Here is a 17,257-nt window from a genome sequence, read left to right as displayed (position 1 = left end):
TTTCCTTGTATTCTTTTCCTCGAGGCTGAAGATGAATTTGTGTACTGGCCCAACAAAGACGAGCCGATAAACTGTGAGACTTTCAAAGTTACTATGATTGCTGAAGAGCACAAGTGTCTGTCTAATGAGGAAAAGCTCATAATCCAAGACTTTATTTTAGAAGCTACACAGGTAATACTGCCATAAAGTTGTAACTCTCGGGATCTGGTTTGTTAATGGTAATAACTATGTTTTGTGACATTTTCTTTGGTAAATGAGTGCTAAAATTCCATAGCTTTGAAAAACCCACGAAGGGAACAAACCCTGTAGGTAATTTGGTGACACTGAATAGGGCAGTCTGACCTCCATAGTAATGGGATTCAGTAGGTGGAGGCTGGAGCCAGGCTGGAATAGAGGAAAAATAAGGAAACAATCTTTCACCAAACTAATTTATGCTTCTTTTCACTCTCATAGGATGACTATGTACTCGAAGTGAGGCATTTTCAGTGTCCAAAATGGCCGAATCCTGATAGTCCTATTAGCAAAACCTTTGAACTGATCAGCATCATCAAAGAGGAGACGTCCAGCCGTGACGGACCCATGATTGTACATGATGAGTAAGCACTGAGGCTTTCAGTTGGTCTTGTTTTTGTGTAGAGCCAGTCTTTCTTCTCAGTCGGAGTGAAAGCCACTGTAACAAGGCACAAAGCTTACCCTTAGCAACTGTGCTCTTGTTTCTGTTTCAGCTGTAACCACAAGAGAAACATTTTGTTTTTTGTCACGCTCTGAATGTTCTCATTTCTGTTCTATCATTCTGATAGTGCAGGTAATTGCTGAGTTGGGCACCTGTGGAGAAAATCAGTCAGGGTTTCATTCTGTGTTATTGAGAGAAGTAAGACTATTGAGATGAGGCACCTTGCTCTTCTCCAGATGGTTAACAATGGCCATAAATACTGAAATGTTGTAACCAGGCCCAGAGGCCTTCAGGATTTGCTTAGAAGAGGACTGTAGGAAAATACAACTGAGTCTGTCTGCTGAAGACTTTTCAGCAGTCGTAGCCCAAAGCTGTGAAGTTGCGTGCAGTCCCATTTCAGAAAAAAATGTCAACATCGCAGAAATTCATCACCTAACTCTGCTATTTCCTTTAGCTGTGGAATCCTGATTTTGTGTTTTGGTTGTTACTTTACCAAGGCACGGAGGGGTGACAGCAGGCACTTTCTGTGCTCTGACGACACTCATGCATCAGCTGGAAAATGAGAACTCGGTGGATGTTTACCAGGTAGCAAAGATGATAAATCTGATGAGGCCCGGAGTCTTTACAGACATCGTAAGTAATAAGCAAAATATGTGCAGTGTTTTTCTCGGATGCACAGTATTGTTACCCTGCTTTGATTTTAGGGCTACATCACTGCGCCATCAGTGTGTTCATTTTTAGCATAGGTAGATCAAAAATGTCTTCCAGAGTTACACAGTGGACGTGATGCTTATTCTGAAAAAGGGTATTCCCCATTAAATATTATGTGGTTATCAAGTGGACTTATTCAAAATCTGCAGAGCTGCCACCATCATATTTAAATCTGCACTGTATCATGTAAATAATGGGCTCGATCCAACAAGGAATATGGTCCTACTCCAGGCAAAACCAGAGGTAGTTAGCCTAGTTTCACAATCAAGGAATAAAAGAAAGCCAGCAGCTCAGTAGTAGCCTTAATCCTGCCTCCATTCAATCTGTGGGAGCTTTGCAACAGACTTTACAATGATCATATTTAGCACAGACTATTACTCTAAAAATACATTGTTGTTTTTTTTTCCCCCACCTGTACTGTGCTCCTTAATGTTGTGGCCCACATTGCATGCAGGACGAGCCATTAGTCTGAAAATGAATAAAGCAGCTAAGCAGTGCAACAAAGCATGGAGCACACTACGTTAACAGGCTGACACATCCGCTGTTAATTACTTTTGAATAACAGAATTACAAGATGTTATAGTCTATTATTTACAGAAACACACTGAATGCACCCTCTTTTTCTTCCCCAGGAACAGTACCAGTTTCTGTACAAAGCGATTCTCAGCCTTGTCAGCACAAGGCAAGAGGAAAACCCTTCAGCATCTATGGACAGTAATGGCTCAGCTTTACCAGATGGAAATGCAGCTGAAAGTTTAGAATCTTTAGTTTAAGTAACAAAGCAAATCGAACACACAAACACTTGCACCACATCGGTCACATCTGGAGTTTACCATTTTTCTTTTCAGTTTTATACTCAGTGGGGGGAAATCTGTCTTGTTACTCTATATGTAATCAGTCCTGACCTTTGTTCCAGCAAAGTCATCTCTGTGACACATGGCTTTACTGAGGAACTTTTATCATTAACAATGTGTGCCTTTTCTTGAACGATTTCTTGTAATACATTGTTCTGTCTGGACTAACTTGACTGACTTTTACAGTGTTTCTAAGAATTGAATTGTGGTACGTCTTTTTCAGTATTAGTTTTTGATTTATCTGGCTTTACTTTTAACTTAAAATTATCATATTTATAGGTGTTAGGGGATTCTCAATTACAAACAAACGTCATGGTTTTAGTATTTGATTTATTTGCTGTATTTATAACAATCTACATTTGCTAGAAATATAATTTTTAATATAGTAGAATGTAAATAAAATACTGTTCTCCATTACATTCTGCATTTTAAGACTCCAATTAGACATATAGCATAGTAATCTGATACTTACTGTAAATACTGCTACTTCTGTAGTGATTCCATGGACCAAATTTATATTTATAATTGTAGATTTTTATATTTTACTACAGAGTCAGTTTTCTAGTTCTGTGTAATTGCCTTGTTAAAATGATGTAGTCCAGTATGTTTTTATTTTAACAAAGTCTTCTGATACACAATTGTGCATATTAAGCAATTAACCTTCATATAGCTGCATGTGATTTTAACCTTTTGTGAGGAATAGAAATCATTTGTTTTGAAATGAGAAGTTTTTATGAGAATAACACCAGTACTTGGCATTGTTCAATTGTTTTTACCTATGGCATTGCAAAAATAAATATAAATATTCCAGTCTGTGCCTTGCTGTCTACCATACACAGCAAACGGTCTGCACTGTGGTATGGGAGAGCTGTGCCTTACAGTGTATCCTTCAGCCAAGGTAAACCCCTTTGAGAAATAGGATTTAATTTTCTTTTCCCTCTTTTTTTGGCATTATTTTGCAGGTGGAAAGAGCTACAAAGGTACAGAACCCACTCAGTGTCCTGAAAAACACACATTGCTAAAGCACTGTGGGATTCCACGTACACTTCCCTACACAGCATTCAGGCAGGAAGTTGATGGCAGAGAGGTGCATCACTCTGCACTTTGAGCAAGGCAATACCTTCACTTTCCAGGTGGCCTGAGGGCTGCTTGCTACTTCCTCTGAAGTGCTCAGGCTGCCTGGAACCCTGAACTTGCACATCTAGGCTAATGAGGACAGCTGTGCTATAAAATTCCCCTCTTTCATCCCCAAAACATTGCATGCACTCAGACACTCCTTTCTTAATCTCCTAGGGCGCATGTAGGAAGGAGGTTAATTGTGATCTTATGGTCATTTCCAAACCATATTCCATAATCTTCTTACCTTCTACTTCTGCTCTTCACCATATTAGCACACAACATAAGAAACTGCAGTGCGCATCTGCTGGTTCTCCGGCCTTCTCTAAGAAAACCGGCCTGGATCCTCACATAACTTTGTGCTTTTTCTTTTGGTGTCCTCTGTTCATCTATTCACAACTGCCTATAGTTGCACATACAAGGTAGGTTTTTGGCCACTAAATTGTATTACGGTTTTCAAGCCTATAAGGACCAAGAGCAATAAAAGGAATCCTCCTTTCTCAAATCCCATCTTGATATAACTGTTCCTTTCGACCTAAACTGTTTTGCAGACATTTTAAAATGATAATCCAAGGAATCAGCTGTTGTTCAAGGTTTCTTCCAGGGATGTTTGTAATCACACTCATCATCTTAGCATGCTGACAAGTTATTTAAAACATAAGTGCTTAGGATAATCTCTTTACTCGCACATATTGGTTGATCTAGAAAAAAAATAAATAAGAATCATAAGAAAAATCGTCTGTAATCTTCAACTGTGATGGATTACAGATTTTAATAAAAGCGTGTCAGTTCCCATCTCAGACAAAGGCCATATTCTAATTAATTTTTTCTTGTAATCCAAGATACAGACTCAGAAGACATGCAGCCTGCCTTTACAAACTGGGTCAAGTGTGGAAAAGATGTTATGAATTTCCTGCAAGAAGCAGGGTACTTAAACAATGTCCGTTCAAGAATTTTCTAACAAAGTAAGTTACAACAGCCCTACGTGCCGAGAGAAACCTGGTTAGTGAGCAACCTCCTAAGAAACTGCAGATAAGTAGGAGGTAAACAGAAAGAAAACAAAACTGATTGATTATCATCAGCAGCTTTTTCTGACTGTGCCATTGTGATTGAACACCTCTGGAAAAGCTTTGTGAAAGTCAACAACAAATAATGAGTGCAAGTCATATGAACTGTGGTTATAGGAGCAACAACATGCTGGTTAAAAACCTCTGTAAGGACTTTGAAAATCAGTTGACTAAACTAGCTCTTGGTGTTTTAAAACAGTGTTTTGTCTGGTCACTGTGACACCCTTGGATAATGTGTAACATTTCAGATGGCCTGAAATTTTCCATGGGAATTGCTTACATTACCCTTGCTAAACTCTTTTTCCAATCCCTCTAAAGCATTAGCAAAGCAGGGATGGGGAGGAGTTGTACTGCTATGTTGGGGCTAAATAGAAACAGAGACCCAGCTACTACAGGAAGTCAGGGAAGTCCTACTGCCCCAGTAGACGTGCCACCATCACAAGACTGCTGGGTCACCTCCCAGACTCAGTACCCTGTACTACCTGAGATCCATCAAGGCACAAGCCAGCAAGTTGTAGATGCCAGCACCACCAGTCATGGTCTGTGCAGAGCCCTCAGGCTGCAGTGAGACTTTCTTAGAGGTGTTCTTCCAGCCATTTTCTAGCAGCAATGCTCCAAATGTGATTACAACCCAACCCAGAACATCTCCCTCCTGCTTGCCTTGGCCTGAACACCTCTATTTCCACTTCTACTTGGCTGGTACCACCCAAATGCTCAGCCCGCTGGAGACTGACATAGAAAATCCCCACTATCTTGTGTAGCAAAAGCATCTTGGGCTTCTCAAGGAAATGGAGGAACAGGAAGGCCAACTGATGTGCAAGTTAGAAAAGTACACTCAGCACTGAAGAATGACATATGGGAAAACAAATGGAAAAATGGAGCAAATAGCACAATGAAAATGTTACAGGCTTAGTTTTACCGCTTCTCTAGAGCAAGACTAAGGCCTGACTGTATAATTCTGTTTGGAGATTTATGTTTTCGTGGATTATGTACTTTCAAATGGACAAGAGGGAAGGGAAGGGAAGGGAAGGGAAGGGAAGGGAAGGGAAGGGAAGGGAAGGGAAGGGAAGGGAAGGGAAGGGAAGGGAAGGGAAGGGAAGGGAAGGGAAGGGAAGGGAAGGGAAGGGAAGGGAAGGGAAGGGAAGGGAAGGGAAGGGAAGGGAAGGGAAGGGAAGGGAAGGGAAGGGAAGGGAAGGGAAGGGAAGGGAAGGGAAGGGAAGGGAAGGGAAAGACGTACTCTCCCAGGATGCTTGGCCATGTTTCCTCTGTTCCCTGTTTTCAATCTTTTTAACTTAAGAGATTTTTAAAGAGAAGAAAAAATTAAAAAGAAACATAAAAAGCCCTTCTGACACACTCAATTCATTCCTTTGTTTCAGGAAAGCCAGATCCTGTGACCCTGGAAGTAGTCACAGAGTACCTGTGAGCCTTCCATTTGTTTTCATAAATTCTGCTCAACAGGCAAAGCTAAATTCCTGTTTTTCCATTTTTCTCCCCCTCTCCTCATTAGCTTTTCAGTCCCATCACAACCACTTAGCTCCATTTTTTTGTCCTCTTAAACAGCTACTGCTGTTGTTTTATTGTATGCCATTTGCCTGGTAGATGTACGCTTGTGTTCCACTAGTTCTTGTCTATAGGAGCATCTCGGACGAGGAATCAAATGCTGAGGCAAAGAAGAAGGATGTGAAAGTGAAGTCTTTCTCGTGCATCTCTGTCTCAGAAAGTGGGATCTTACCTGTCATGGAGAGCTGGCATGAAAACAAATTCCAAACTGAAAAACTAAGAGATAAGTAACAAACTTTGGAGCCTTTGGAACAGCTTAAGAGCCTTTATGTTGAGGCAGTGATAATAGAAACTAAACTCTGTATCCTACTACTTCTTAGGAAAGCAGAGCCCTCAAGTTGAGAGAGGCAGTGAGAAACAAAGCTTTCATTTCTTGCTGGGGCACATCTTACACACCTCGCTTCCCATTTAAGCATTTGGGCACAAGGAAATTTTGTGTATCTCAAGACTATAGCAAAAAAAATGCCCAAATACAGTAATACATGTAGTGTTATATTATAGATGCAATCTTCATGATTTTTTTCTCTTGGAATACCCTCTAGTACTTCTTTCTAGATTAACATCCTTAAATGCAAAGATCTATGTGAAAAACAAATAACATTCATGTACAGCACATCAGACTGCAGAGAGGACATGACAAAGAAACGTGGGTTTTCAGATTTATTTCTCAACCTATTTTGTGTACACCACACAATCATCTTCCAGTAATATGCAAAGAGGGCTGAAATCTAAACCTTCATACAAAAGCTGAGCGATACACTTAAGTCTACATTTAGAAAGCAAAAAGCATCACTGCACGGGGAAACAAAAATATTCTGATACATAATTTTTCCAAAATAGTGTTTCTTGAAAAAAACACGCTGTCAGTCCAGCGTGATTTAAAACTTAAAGAAAAATAAGAAGTTCCAATTTTCTTTGCATATTGCATTTTCTAGGCAGAGAAGCAAGGTATATGTATACATACAGCCTGAATTCCGTGCTTTTGTGGGGTAAAGGAAGGCAACAGAATTCTGAAGCTGAGATGCTGGTGTCACACTGTATTGAACTGGAAGAAACCACCAGATAGAAGTTTAAAATTAAACCTTAGTCGAAGGCCTCTAATTGACCTGTGGGACAGAGGAGGCAGCAGAGAGAGGAACATTCATTCCAGACTCCATGCTTACCATGGATGCACACGCAAGCCACGTAACAGATAACCTGTAGCAGCAGTGGGAGGGGAAGCAGCACAATGGAGCCAGGATCTCATACAATACTTAGAAGGTGCATAGCAATGTAACAGAATCCAAATTTGACAGCAATAAGCCATTCACTGATTCAGTATAAAAAGCCCTCATTTTTGACCTGCATTCTTCCTTCTGCCTTTGGTTCCTTTCAGCCTCCTCTTTGTTGCCATTGCTACTTTGCTACATATGCAAAAAGCAAATCTTGAGTAGCAAGACTTGGAGATCAAAACTTCAGCTATACTTACAGTAGCTTTTCCTACCAGACTGGGCAACTTCTGGACTTCCAACCCTTCAGGACTGTGTTAGTAGTACTATGTTGCTCAGCAGACAAAAGGCTGTGCGTTTATCAGCAAGGTGCATTTGTGAGCAAAGTTGAAAGGAGGCAGATTCCAAAATCAGCATTCAGCTTTAGAGACGAGTTCCAGATAGCTGCACAAGTACCACTGAAACTGGTAGGTTTCACACCAAACTAGTGGAAAGTCTAACCCATGCCTGCATTGCAAGGTGGTGCTAAAGCTGTAGCTAAAGCTACAGAAGCAGTCCTGAACTAGAAGGAAACAGCTGCTCTTCTGCCTGCGAGAAGTTGAACTCAGGCTAAAGCTCAGAGCTGTCACAGCTGCACTGCTGCTAGAGCTGGACCAGCATTGCTGAGCAGCACAGCACTGAGCATCACAAGAGCTGGTGTGCTGCAAACCCTCATCTCTCTGAAGTGGCAGTGAATTGAGTAGTACAGACAGGAACCCAAAGCAACAATTCAAAAGCATGAAAAAGAAAGGACAAAAGTTAACTCAAAATGTAGTGATTTAAACCTCTAAGTCTGCTGCATTTCAAAGCTGCAGTCAGTTCCTCTTGTAACAGTTCTTAACTTGGTCAAGGCACATAGTGTAATTCAAACAAGTAAACATGTCATTTAGAGCAACTGGTGAGCACATTAATTGTAGCATGTTTAAAAATACCCTTCTGAGCTGCAGAGCTAAATGCTCATGTGCTCTCCTAACAACAGAAAGCAGCATGCAATACCTATTTCAACATAATGCAGCCAGGAAAGGGTATGGGAGGGAAGGTAGTTTTAAACACACTACCTCCACCTATGAATTCAAGTGTACATTCATAAGAGAAAGATTTAACAAATATTAAGATCTAGGTTTCAAATGTTAGCAGCTGAACATCTTCAATATTTAACAGTAAATGGAATTAATTTCCATTCATTCAGACTTTTCCTTCACAAAAGTCAGTAGTGGATTTTCCTTTCAGCTGCATTATGTCTCAGTAACAACCCCATTAATAAACCCATTTAGGAGATGAAGTCAGTTTAAAAATACGAGTTATTTAGAAAACATTTAAGTAAAGATCAGTGCTGAAACATGAGCCTAAAAGTTTTGGAAAGAAAATAACATAGCTCATGCATCCAAGTATCTACAGATTTTACAACAAAGTCAGGGATCGATTCTACAGAAGGCACCACTCGGGTGTGAAATACCAGATCCTGTCTTTAACTGGTCCCAATCGAGATTCCTCAAGCTGTATGTGTGGGAAAACAAACAGTGCCAAAACCAGATTCAATCCATTGCTTCCAGTTACTGCCTGATAACATTATGAGTATTGTATGTAATGCCTTCTGCTTTAACACGCTCCAGTATTGGTCCATAAATCTTCTTCGTCAATGGTATAACCATGCCTTTGGTATTTATTTCACCTGAAATTAAGGAGAAAGAAATAAAAATTGCATTAAGTGTTAAAGTTACTGTATATCTGTGCCCAGGTGCCAGCAGGGTGTTGTGGGGCTGCCCTGTGCCAGACACAGCCCATTCTGGCCACAGGGCATAGCTGGGCCCAGCAGCCAACATGGTGGTGCCTCTGGTAAAGCAGATTTAAGAAAGATTTCAAGTGCTGCATAGCAGTAGAGAGTGAGGAACAAAGTACGAGAAAGGAACTCTGAAGACAGTTGAGGGAGAAGGAAGAGAATGACCATGTCAAAGAAGAGAAGGTGTTCCAGGTGCTGAGAGAGTCCTGTACAGCCTGCGGGGAACCCACAGTGGGGCAAGGGGAAATTCTGAAGAGGAAGAAGCAACAGGGACACGCTTACAGACTGACTGCAACCCGTAACTCCCCATTCCCCTGCAGTGCTTAGGGCCAGGGGAAGAAGTTGAGGCATGGGGACATGAGAGGAAATATGTTGAAGAAAGGGGGAAGGCCTTGGTTTACTTTGCATCTCACGAGCCAAAGCTATTTTCATCAGCAACAAATTAATCTTCTCCAAATCCAGCATGTTTTACTTGTGATTGTAAATAGTAAACAATCCGTGTTCGTCTCTACTTGTGAACTTTTCCCATTGTATTTCCTCCCCCTGCCCTTTTCAGATGCAAGCCTGTCAGCTAGGCAAGTTCAACATACAAATGCAAATATCAATTTGCAGTCACACAGATATTCCTTTTTAGGGAGTGGTGTTATATTCTCACATAGCATCAGTACTGTACCAAAAATAAGGAATACAAATATTGTCCTTAAAATACAGTGTGATACACACAGCTTCAGTTTGACTCACAGAGCTATGAAACTGGCTAGGTAAAAAGCATCTGAACTTAAAAAACAACAATAAAAGAAAACCAGGTTTCAATCATTTCAGCCAGCCAAGAGAGGAATGGAGATCTAGAGGTTAGAAGCAAAGGAAAAGGAAAAAAAAAAAACACAAAACAAGAAGAAAAAACAACAACAGTATTATGCCCTACCCTCAAATATGATCAGTCTGGAAAATAACAGTGGAAGTCACTGTTTGTTCAGCAGAACTATATCTTAACCTGTTTCACTGTGACAGTTTCCAAAGGCCAACAATTGTAATTTGTAATACCAAAGGTACCCTCTACACCAATGAAACACTCAAGATTAAATGAACAAAATCTCTAAGAATTCAGAAGTAAATTAAGAAATGTCATTAAATGATCCAAGCACGCAGGTTGAATATTCCTGTAAGGAGACAAGAAAAGTTTGATCAATTAAAAACAACAATAATACAGACATATATGCCAGGAACACCACATATTTGCTACAGGCAGGCAGATACAGAGAAATACAATTCCCAGAGGCTGACCTGTTACTTACCATCTAGAACCATCTTAGCAGCAATAGCCGTCGGGTATCCGACTGTTTTGGCCATGGCAGAATATCCATTGTTATCACCATAGACAACCAGATCAATAAATTTGTCTTCCAAATGGCCAGAAGGATGCCTGAGACCTATTTCATTTCTCATAACAATCATATCTCTCTCCCCAGTGCCTAACAGAAAAACACACAAAGTATTCATTAACTACTTGCATTCCAATTCTAACAAGATGAGGCTCATGACAAGCAAGGCATTCTGTATACGCATCACTTACATTGGGGAAGTAATTTATACTGTAGATACGGGCTACAAAGGATAGAAGATTCAGATTAGATGAAAAATGTAACAGAGAAAGAAAACAATAGTGGATGGAGCAGGGAAAGTTACGAGACATTTAAAAAGCTTGAACATAAACAAACTAATGAAATAAAGGCTATTAGAGATATTGATTTGTCCCAGAGATAACCACAAAAGACAGCAGAACTTCTCACATACCAAAAGGCAGCTTTGTCTCCATGTGCTTTGCAAGAGCCCCCACAATGGAATCTGCTGATGGAACTGGTTCATCTCCCAGTAATCCCAGCCTGGTAGAAGAGGGATAGACTGATACAACTGCACATCAACAACTTAGTCTCAGCTTTGTGAACTCCAGGTTGCTCAACATTTATCAGTTTAACTGCCTCAACATGGACCAGAAATGGTAAAATTGCCAACTTATATAAATAATCAAAATTCCTGAAACATCTTACCATTCCACAGCCTCCAGCTGACTTTTGTCTTTACCCAGCTTGTTAAATACAGCTTCTTTAAGCACAGAGTACTCAGCAGGAGACTGAATTTCAACCAGTTTGCACATGAGCTCTTTCTGTATTAAAAGAAAATTAAAAAGCTCCTGAAGGTCTGACATCTGTTCCCACAGCTTTTCAGTCAAGGTTTCTAGAGCCTAAGCTCAGTTAACATCCACTGCTTCTGAGAAGACAGGCTGCACAATCAGGAGAAGCGAGAGTTTGAGATTTTTAATCACAGCAAATGAGAACAAATATTGTTGTTTTTTTTCCCAGAAACTTTCTGCTCCCACCATCCAGCTGCCTCACGCTACTTATCCCTTGTATTGTCTTATCCCCTCCTCCAGCACTGAATGAACATAGAAATATGCATAAACGAGGAACAGTTGGAGGATGTTCGGGTGAAAGGAAAGCAGCCTTAAAACAGTCAGTATGTCAGAACTTAAGAATCTCCCTCAGCTGTACTAGAAATGGAGAACATCCCATCCAAAAGGAAGGGCACAGACTAGTGAGATAAGCAAGCCTATCACAATCATGGGGGTATTACCAAAAAGCTTTCTGAATTTTTCTTTCCATATCTGAAGAACATTTTGTGTTATCCATCTTGCTTCGTTCACAGCAAGATGGATAGTAGAAGGAGCTCCAAACAAGCAGGAACTGTACAGCCTCTTGGCAAGCTCATGTTATCTACAAGCAACCTACAAATATAAGGCAGATTTAAAAAAAAGAAGTACTAAGATGTAATAATGTTGCTAAGACAAGGTTTGCAGTGAGACTAAGGAGCTGCTATTGGATTTTACAGATTTCACAGTATTTTGCTCTTATTTACTGAGGCTGGACAGACTGGAAGTTATAGCAGTTTCTGCACATAAAACTTATGGATTTTAATCCTAAAAATGAAAGTGGAAAAAACCATCTCAACAAATAAAAACCACTCCTAGCCCATTTTAGGAAACTAACTGACAGAATGGACACACTGCAGAAATGGCAGCCTAAAAGCTCTCTGGAGTCCAGGAAAGAAGAGCAGCACCCTATGATAGTCAGACACAACCATGAGACATCCTCTTCACCTTTATTATTCCTTGGTTTTGAGAATATTGAAGGAGTTATTTACTGAAAATAATAACATCTTCAGAAAAATACTGTGTTCTCCTTAGACTATAACGCAGCATTAGCCTTGGGTCTTTTTCCAGATCAATGCTGATAAAAGCACAAGGAAACAGGAGAGATATATGAATTTTGTCTATCTGAATAATCAAGTTACTGCCTCAAAAGGTACATGACAGATTTGCAAGCAAAAAGCTGTCTGTATACACAGCTTACTCTAAACGCTACTGAGGTATGAAATTCCCTACTTTGCCCACAGAGACAACCAATGTGTTGACAGTCAAGTGTAACGGCAGCACATCATGTATGTAATAGCTTGGCTGACTCGTTCTATAGTTCTTTTCTACAAACTATAATCCCTGGTCAAATAAAGTTATTTCAGAAGCCCACCATTCTAAAGCTTTAGGGGCATTGAGATCGTAGAATCATAGAATCATAAGGTTGGAAAGGACCTACAAGATCATCTAAGTCCAACTATCCTCCCATTATTGTTGCTACCAACAAAGCAAATCCAAATCAAAGCTACCGCATTTTCCACTGACATGAAAAGCAAAACTGCTTCCAACTCATAAATAACCTTTGATGGACAAGAAAGCGATCAATGCCAGTGCTATTAAAAAAAGCTAAAATCAGTTTCATCCTCTAACTGCACTTAAAACTCTCCATCATTCTTCCACAAAATATCTCTCACAAGTAACCTTAAACAGAACAGAAGGGCACACTTTAAACAAGTTTATTAGCTGGTACATCTGACATTTCATCAAAGTGTCAGATTTTTTCGCCAACTAACTAGAATAACATTAAAGACAATTCATAGGAACACTGGACAGGACATGGCAGTCACCTAACCCAATGCCCTGCTTGAATCCTGCACTCATGTCAGCCATAGCTTTGTCTAGACCAGTTCAGACAGCCTCCAGACTCCCTTGGTAACCTGCATTCCTGACAAAGAATGCTTTTCTGAAGTCTGGAAATAAAAAGCAGAGAAGACCAGGATGCAGTACAAGATTGCCATTGTAAAGGACACTCAAGTCTAGAAATAGGGGAATGGACAGTCAAACAGAGAAGACAGTAATCAGAGAAACTCACCCAAGTTAGATGTGGCGTGGCTGAGTTTAGCAAAGGAGAAGGATCTGGGTTAATTAACCCTAACTTTACAAAGCCTCCCATAGTTTTAGAGTATCCCTGAAATAAAAAAAATAATGTGGTTAAAAACAGTAATCACTTGTAACTGATATTTCTTCTTAGTTTTAAAGTAGTGGTGGATACAACCATGGCCATGCTGTTATTCCCAAAGGAAAACAGTCAAAAAAACATGATTCCAATGGAGCTACAGTGGTAGGTGAATATGTGGGTCTCCACCTCTCATTCTCTTTTTCTACACCCTCTTTAATGATTTATTATTACTCCATCATCAGTATTTTTGTGGCAAGTAGTTGGTTCAGGAGACTAAAGGGCCAAGCTGGCCAGCACCAGACCAAATTCCAGCACATCATTACAGGCAGAGCAGTTCAGTCATCTGGGCCTTAAACAAACTATGGAACAGACAGCTGAAATCTGAATTTGGCTCACCTCAGTTTTACACTTGTATAATTGTACTGATATCAAATAAACTAGTTCTTAAGGTAAGAACCCTCTGTATCTTTTCTTCAGGAACATTACACAGACAACCAAGACAGGGCTGGAATGACATCTAGGGAACCACAAAGGACAATAGGTTGAACGACAAAATAAGTCAACCATTTCCTGCTCGTTTTTGTTTGTTTCCTGTAATGGCAACAAGGACAACCGCCACACAGCTACTGCATACCTAAAAACACTTACACGCAAGTGACTAAAACCATGATAAAAACCAGGCTTCTGGAAATAAAGAACTCCTAGAGAGGCTAATTATAATGAGGAGCTCCCTCCAACAGCATAAGGTTATTAGCTCAGATGGTCTTGCAGCTGGATCTGTGACACCTCTTTATAAAGCAACTCCATTAGCCACCTGAAACTCAGCCTATGAATGGCACTGAGGAGATGGCAGCCTCTGCACTGAATGGATCACTTCTGCTGCACTGCATTACTGAGCAGTGTATGAGAAGGGCCAAGACATGGTTAGGTACACACTGGCATGGACATACTGCACAGGTGGGCTCCTCCACACAGCTCTGACATCACCCCAACCTGAAGCCATGGGTCTCCTTTGGTGATAAGGAAAGCAATATTAACCACAGAAACATCTTTATCAGCTGTGCTGCAAGAAAAAATCTTCATGCCACTCCAACATGGGTTTTTGTTGTTGTTGTTTTTTTCCCCTTGTTCTAACACTTATACAAATGAAGAACATTTTACCAGGCACCAAATGGAAGAGTAGATACTGTCATATTAAGACTCCATGATGATATAGATGCCTTCCACATATTTTTAGCTTCTGAACAAGAGATCATATCTAGACTGACAAAAAGAGAGCTAATGCCATTTGTAATCCTTGTACCTCCATACTGGCCTTCCATCCTCCTCTGCTAATATAGCTTTCCTCCTTCCCAGAAATAAAGAAGAAAGATCCTGGTGTATTACACCACAGGGAAAATACGCATGACATTTCTCATGCCATGCACAAAAGAAAGCTACTTAAATCTTGTCAAAAGCCTTAACTCAAAAAGGTAGATATCCATAAAAGCTTGTTTCAAGTCGTCATTAGTGGTTTAGATTTCCTTTCAGTGTACACTGACCAATAAAATAATCAGAAAGAAAAAAAACCCTCTAATCACAGAATCATAGTGGTTGGAAGGGACCTCCAGAGATCATCGAGCCTAACCCCAAAGCAGGTTCCCCACACCAGGTCGCACAGGTAGGTGTCCAGGCGGGTCTTGAATATCTCCAGAGAAGGAGACTCCTCAACACCCCTGGGCAGCCTGTTCCAGTGCTCCGTCACCCTCACTGTAAAGAAGCTCTTGTGCACATTTGTGTGGAACTTTCTGTGCTCTAATTCTAATATCCTGACTAACAAGCTAAAGCTGTTGTAATTCAAGATTTCTAGTTGCTTAATGAACCAATTCATTTTGATGCAAAACTGTGATTTTAGCTTGGAGAAGAGAAGGCTCCAGGGAAATTTCATTGTGGCCTTCCAATATTTGAAGGGAGCGCATGAACAGGAGGGGGAATGGCTGTTTATGAGGGTGGATAGTGATAGGACAAGGGGGAATGGTCTTAAACTGCAACAGGGGAGGTTTAGGTTAGAGATTAGGGGGAAGTTTTTCATACAGAGGGCAGTGACGCACTGAAACAGGTTGCCCAAGGAGGCTGTGGATGCCCCATCCCTGGAGGCATTCAAGGCCAGGCTGGATGTGGCTCCGGGCAGCCTGGTCTGGTGGTTGGCAGCCCTGCACATCGCAGGGGTTTGAAACTGGATGATCATTGTGGACCTTTTCAACCCAGGCCATTCTATGATTCTATGTTTTTCTGTGTTACATTTTTCACAGGAGTAACCATATGTTCCACTCCATATCAACTTTTAGAGGTTAATAAATTCTTAAAAATACATACTAAAAACATGCACCACAAAACTGATATTTATTTTCTTTAAATCTTCCGTGAATCCAACACTAACTACAAAGACAGAAAAAAAAAAAGAAATACTGATGAAGACTAAGCAAGCTAACTGACTTGGTAAAGTTATTCTTCTGGTTTGCAGCAATATCTGTTAAATAAGCAAAGTAAAGCTATTTGTTCAATTATTTCTCAGCTGAGATAAAGAAAATTCATAAATAGCAAGTACAGAGATAAAATGGGCTGCCTTTTAAACACAGTTTTATTGAGATGACAGCATTCATCTCCTCAGAAAAATAATAACAATAAAATGATCAAAACTTACTTTGTATCTTAAAGTACCCCTTAACAAAGTGTGAGCTGTCTGAATTCCATATGGCTCAGCATATTTTGTACTGTCTCTGTTAGGAAAACCTTCCAAATTTAATCCTGGATAAAAATCCATTGCAGTAACAGAATCAAGCAACGCTCCTCCCTCTGGAATATTGATAACCTGAGTGTTATAAAAGAACACCAGTATTACTTTGCTGTAGCAATTTGATTCACAACAGAAAAAAATGAAGTGTGCTCCAAGTAAGAACATTATGCTTAGTGTTTCTGGCACAAACAAAGGCTCAAACTAAACAAAGCAGCTGCAGAAGCCATTTAAGTATATTCTGTGATGGAGGAGCATGTACTCTGTCAGCTGTTACTAATCAAAGGACAAGAACAACTCACATCCTGCTAACACATTCTAGTAATTCCTGCTGCACTTGTATTAAGGTTGCAGGCTCCCACTGCACTTACATTAGTGCAATTTTCACGGGCATGAACCCTTTTCATTGCTTCAAAGCAAAGGGACAAGGTTTCCTTCTAGAAGAAAGCCTAAAGCAAACAAGTCTTCATCAAAACTGTAAGATCTTACTGTCTGTGAAACAAGACACTTGCGCAGAACACAACAGTCACAGATGAAGATTTAAGTGGCAAGGAAGAAAAGTGCAACTTACTGGCAAGCTCATATAGTGCAGTTCTAATGAACCATTCACATGGATGCAGTGTGTTTTAAATTAAGAAATATTTTCACATTCTCTAAAAGACCCATTAATTTAAAACTTATAATTATGTGCGGCTGCTTTTTAACAAAGATCCAATGAACAAGTCCTGAATTTTTACTTTTTCTCATTACAGTAACTTCACAACAAAACATCTCAAAAGACTTCTATCCGCAAAACCGAGAAGTTTAGATAATTAGCTAAATTTTAAGGTAGTTATACAAGATGTCTCCTTGATGTTTGAGGAGCCCTGCTCAGTAACTACACTGAGCAAGCAGGAGTGATCAAATAGGAATGGAAAGCAGAAGGGTGATAATGGCTTGCAACAGCTTTCCACAAATGATGACATTTCTATAAAACAGATGTAATGGCACTTGCAAGTATAGAATTAAGCCATTTGGTTTGCAAAAGCAATTAGATGGAAAAGCAAATAGGATTCACATTCATTTTTGTTTCAATGAACCAGACACTAAGCAATCACATGGCAAAAGTA

The 17,257-nt window shown here is 40.1% G+C and overlaps 2 protein-coding genes across 8 annotated transcripts in view; one reads left to right on the top strand and one right to left on the bottom strand.

Moving 5' to 3' along the window:
* The window catches only part of PTPRZ1 (protein tyrosine phosphatase receptor type Z1), a 128,703-nt gene extending 125,655 nt beyond the window's left edge, over window positions 1-3,048 (top strand). For all 6 annotated transcript variants that reach the window (XM_072333408.1, XM_072333424.1, XM_072333416.1 and 3 more), the window contains 4 exons: window positions 25-171; window positions 454-596; window positions 1,171-1,306; window positions 2,017-3,048. In XM_072333408.1, the coding sequence (XP_072189509.1) occupies window positions 25-171; window positions 454-596; window positions 1,171-1,306; window positions 2,017-2,157 (567 nt within the window). In that variant the 3' untranslated portion in view covers window positions 2,158-3,048. The remainder of the gene's footprint in view (window positions 1-24; window positions 172-453; window positions 597-1,170; window positions 1,307-2,016) is intronic.
* Window positions 3,049-6,626: 3,578 nt separating this feature from the next.
* AASS (aminoadipate-semialdehyde synthase) overlaps window positions 6,627-17,257 on the bottom strand; it is a 29,583-nt gene continuing 18,952 nt past the window's right edge. For both annotated transcript variants that reach the window (XM_072334239.1, XM_072334250.1), the window contains 6 exons: window positions 16,059-16,226; window positions 13,289-13,384; window positions 11,057-11,172; window positions 10,803-10,891; window positions 10,304-10,480; window positions 6,627-8,900 (listed from right to left, as the gene is read on the bottom strand). In XM_072334239.1, the coding sequence (XP_072190340.1) occupies window positions 8,782-8,900; window positions 10,304-10,480; window positions 10,803-10,891; window positions 11,057-11,172; window positions 13,289-13,384; window positions 16,059-16,226 (765 nt within the window). In that variant the 3' untranslated portion in view covers window positions 6,627-8,781. The remainder of the gene's footprint in view (window positions 8,901-10,303; window positions 10,481-10,802; window positions 10,892-11,056; window positions 11,173-13,288; window positions 13,385-16,058; window positions 16,227-17,257) is intronic.

The sequence above is a fragment of the Excalfactoria chinensis genome, chromosome 1 (genome assembly GCF_039878825.1).
Source record: "Excalfactoria chinensis isolate bCotChi1 chromosome 1, bCotChi1.hap2, whole genome shotgun sequence".
NCBI classification, from domain to species: domain Eukaryota; kingdom Metazoa; phylum Chordata; class Aves; order Galliformes; family Phasianidae; genus Excalfactoria; species Excalfactoria chinensis.
The sequence above is the reverse complement of the archived record's forward strand: the minus strand, read 5'-3'. Positions and strand labels throughout refer to the sequence as shown.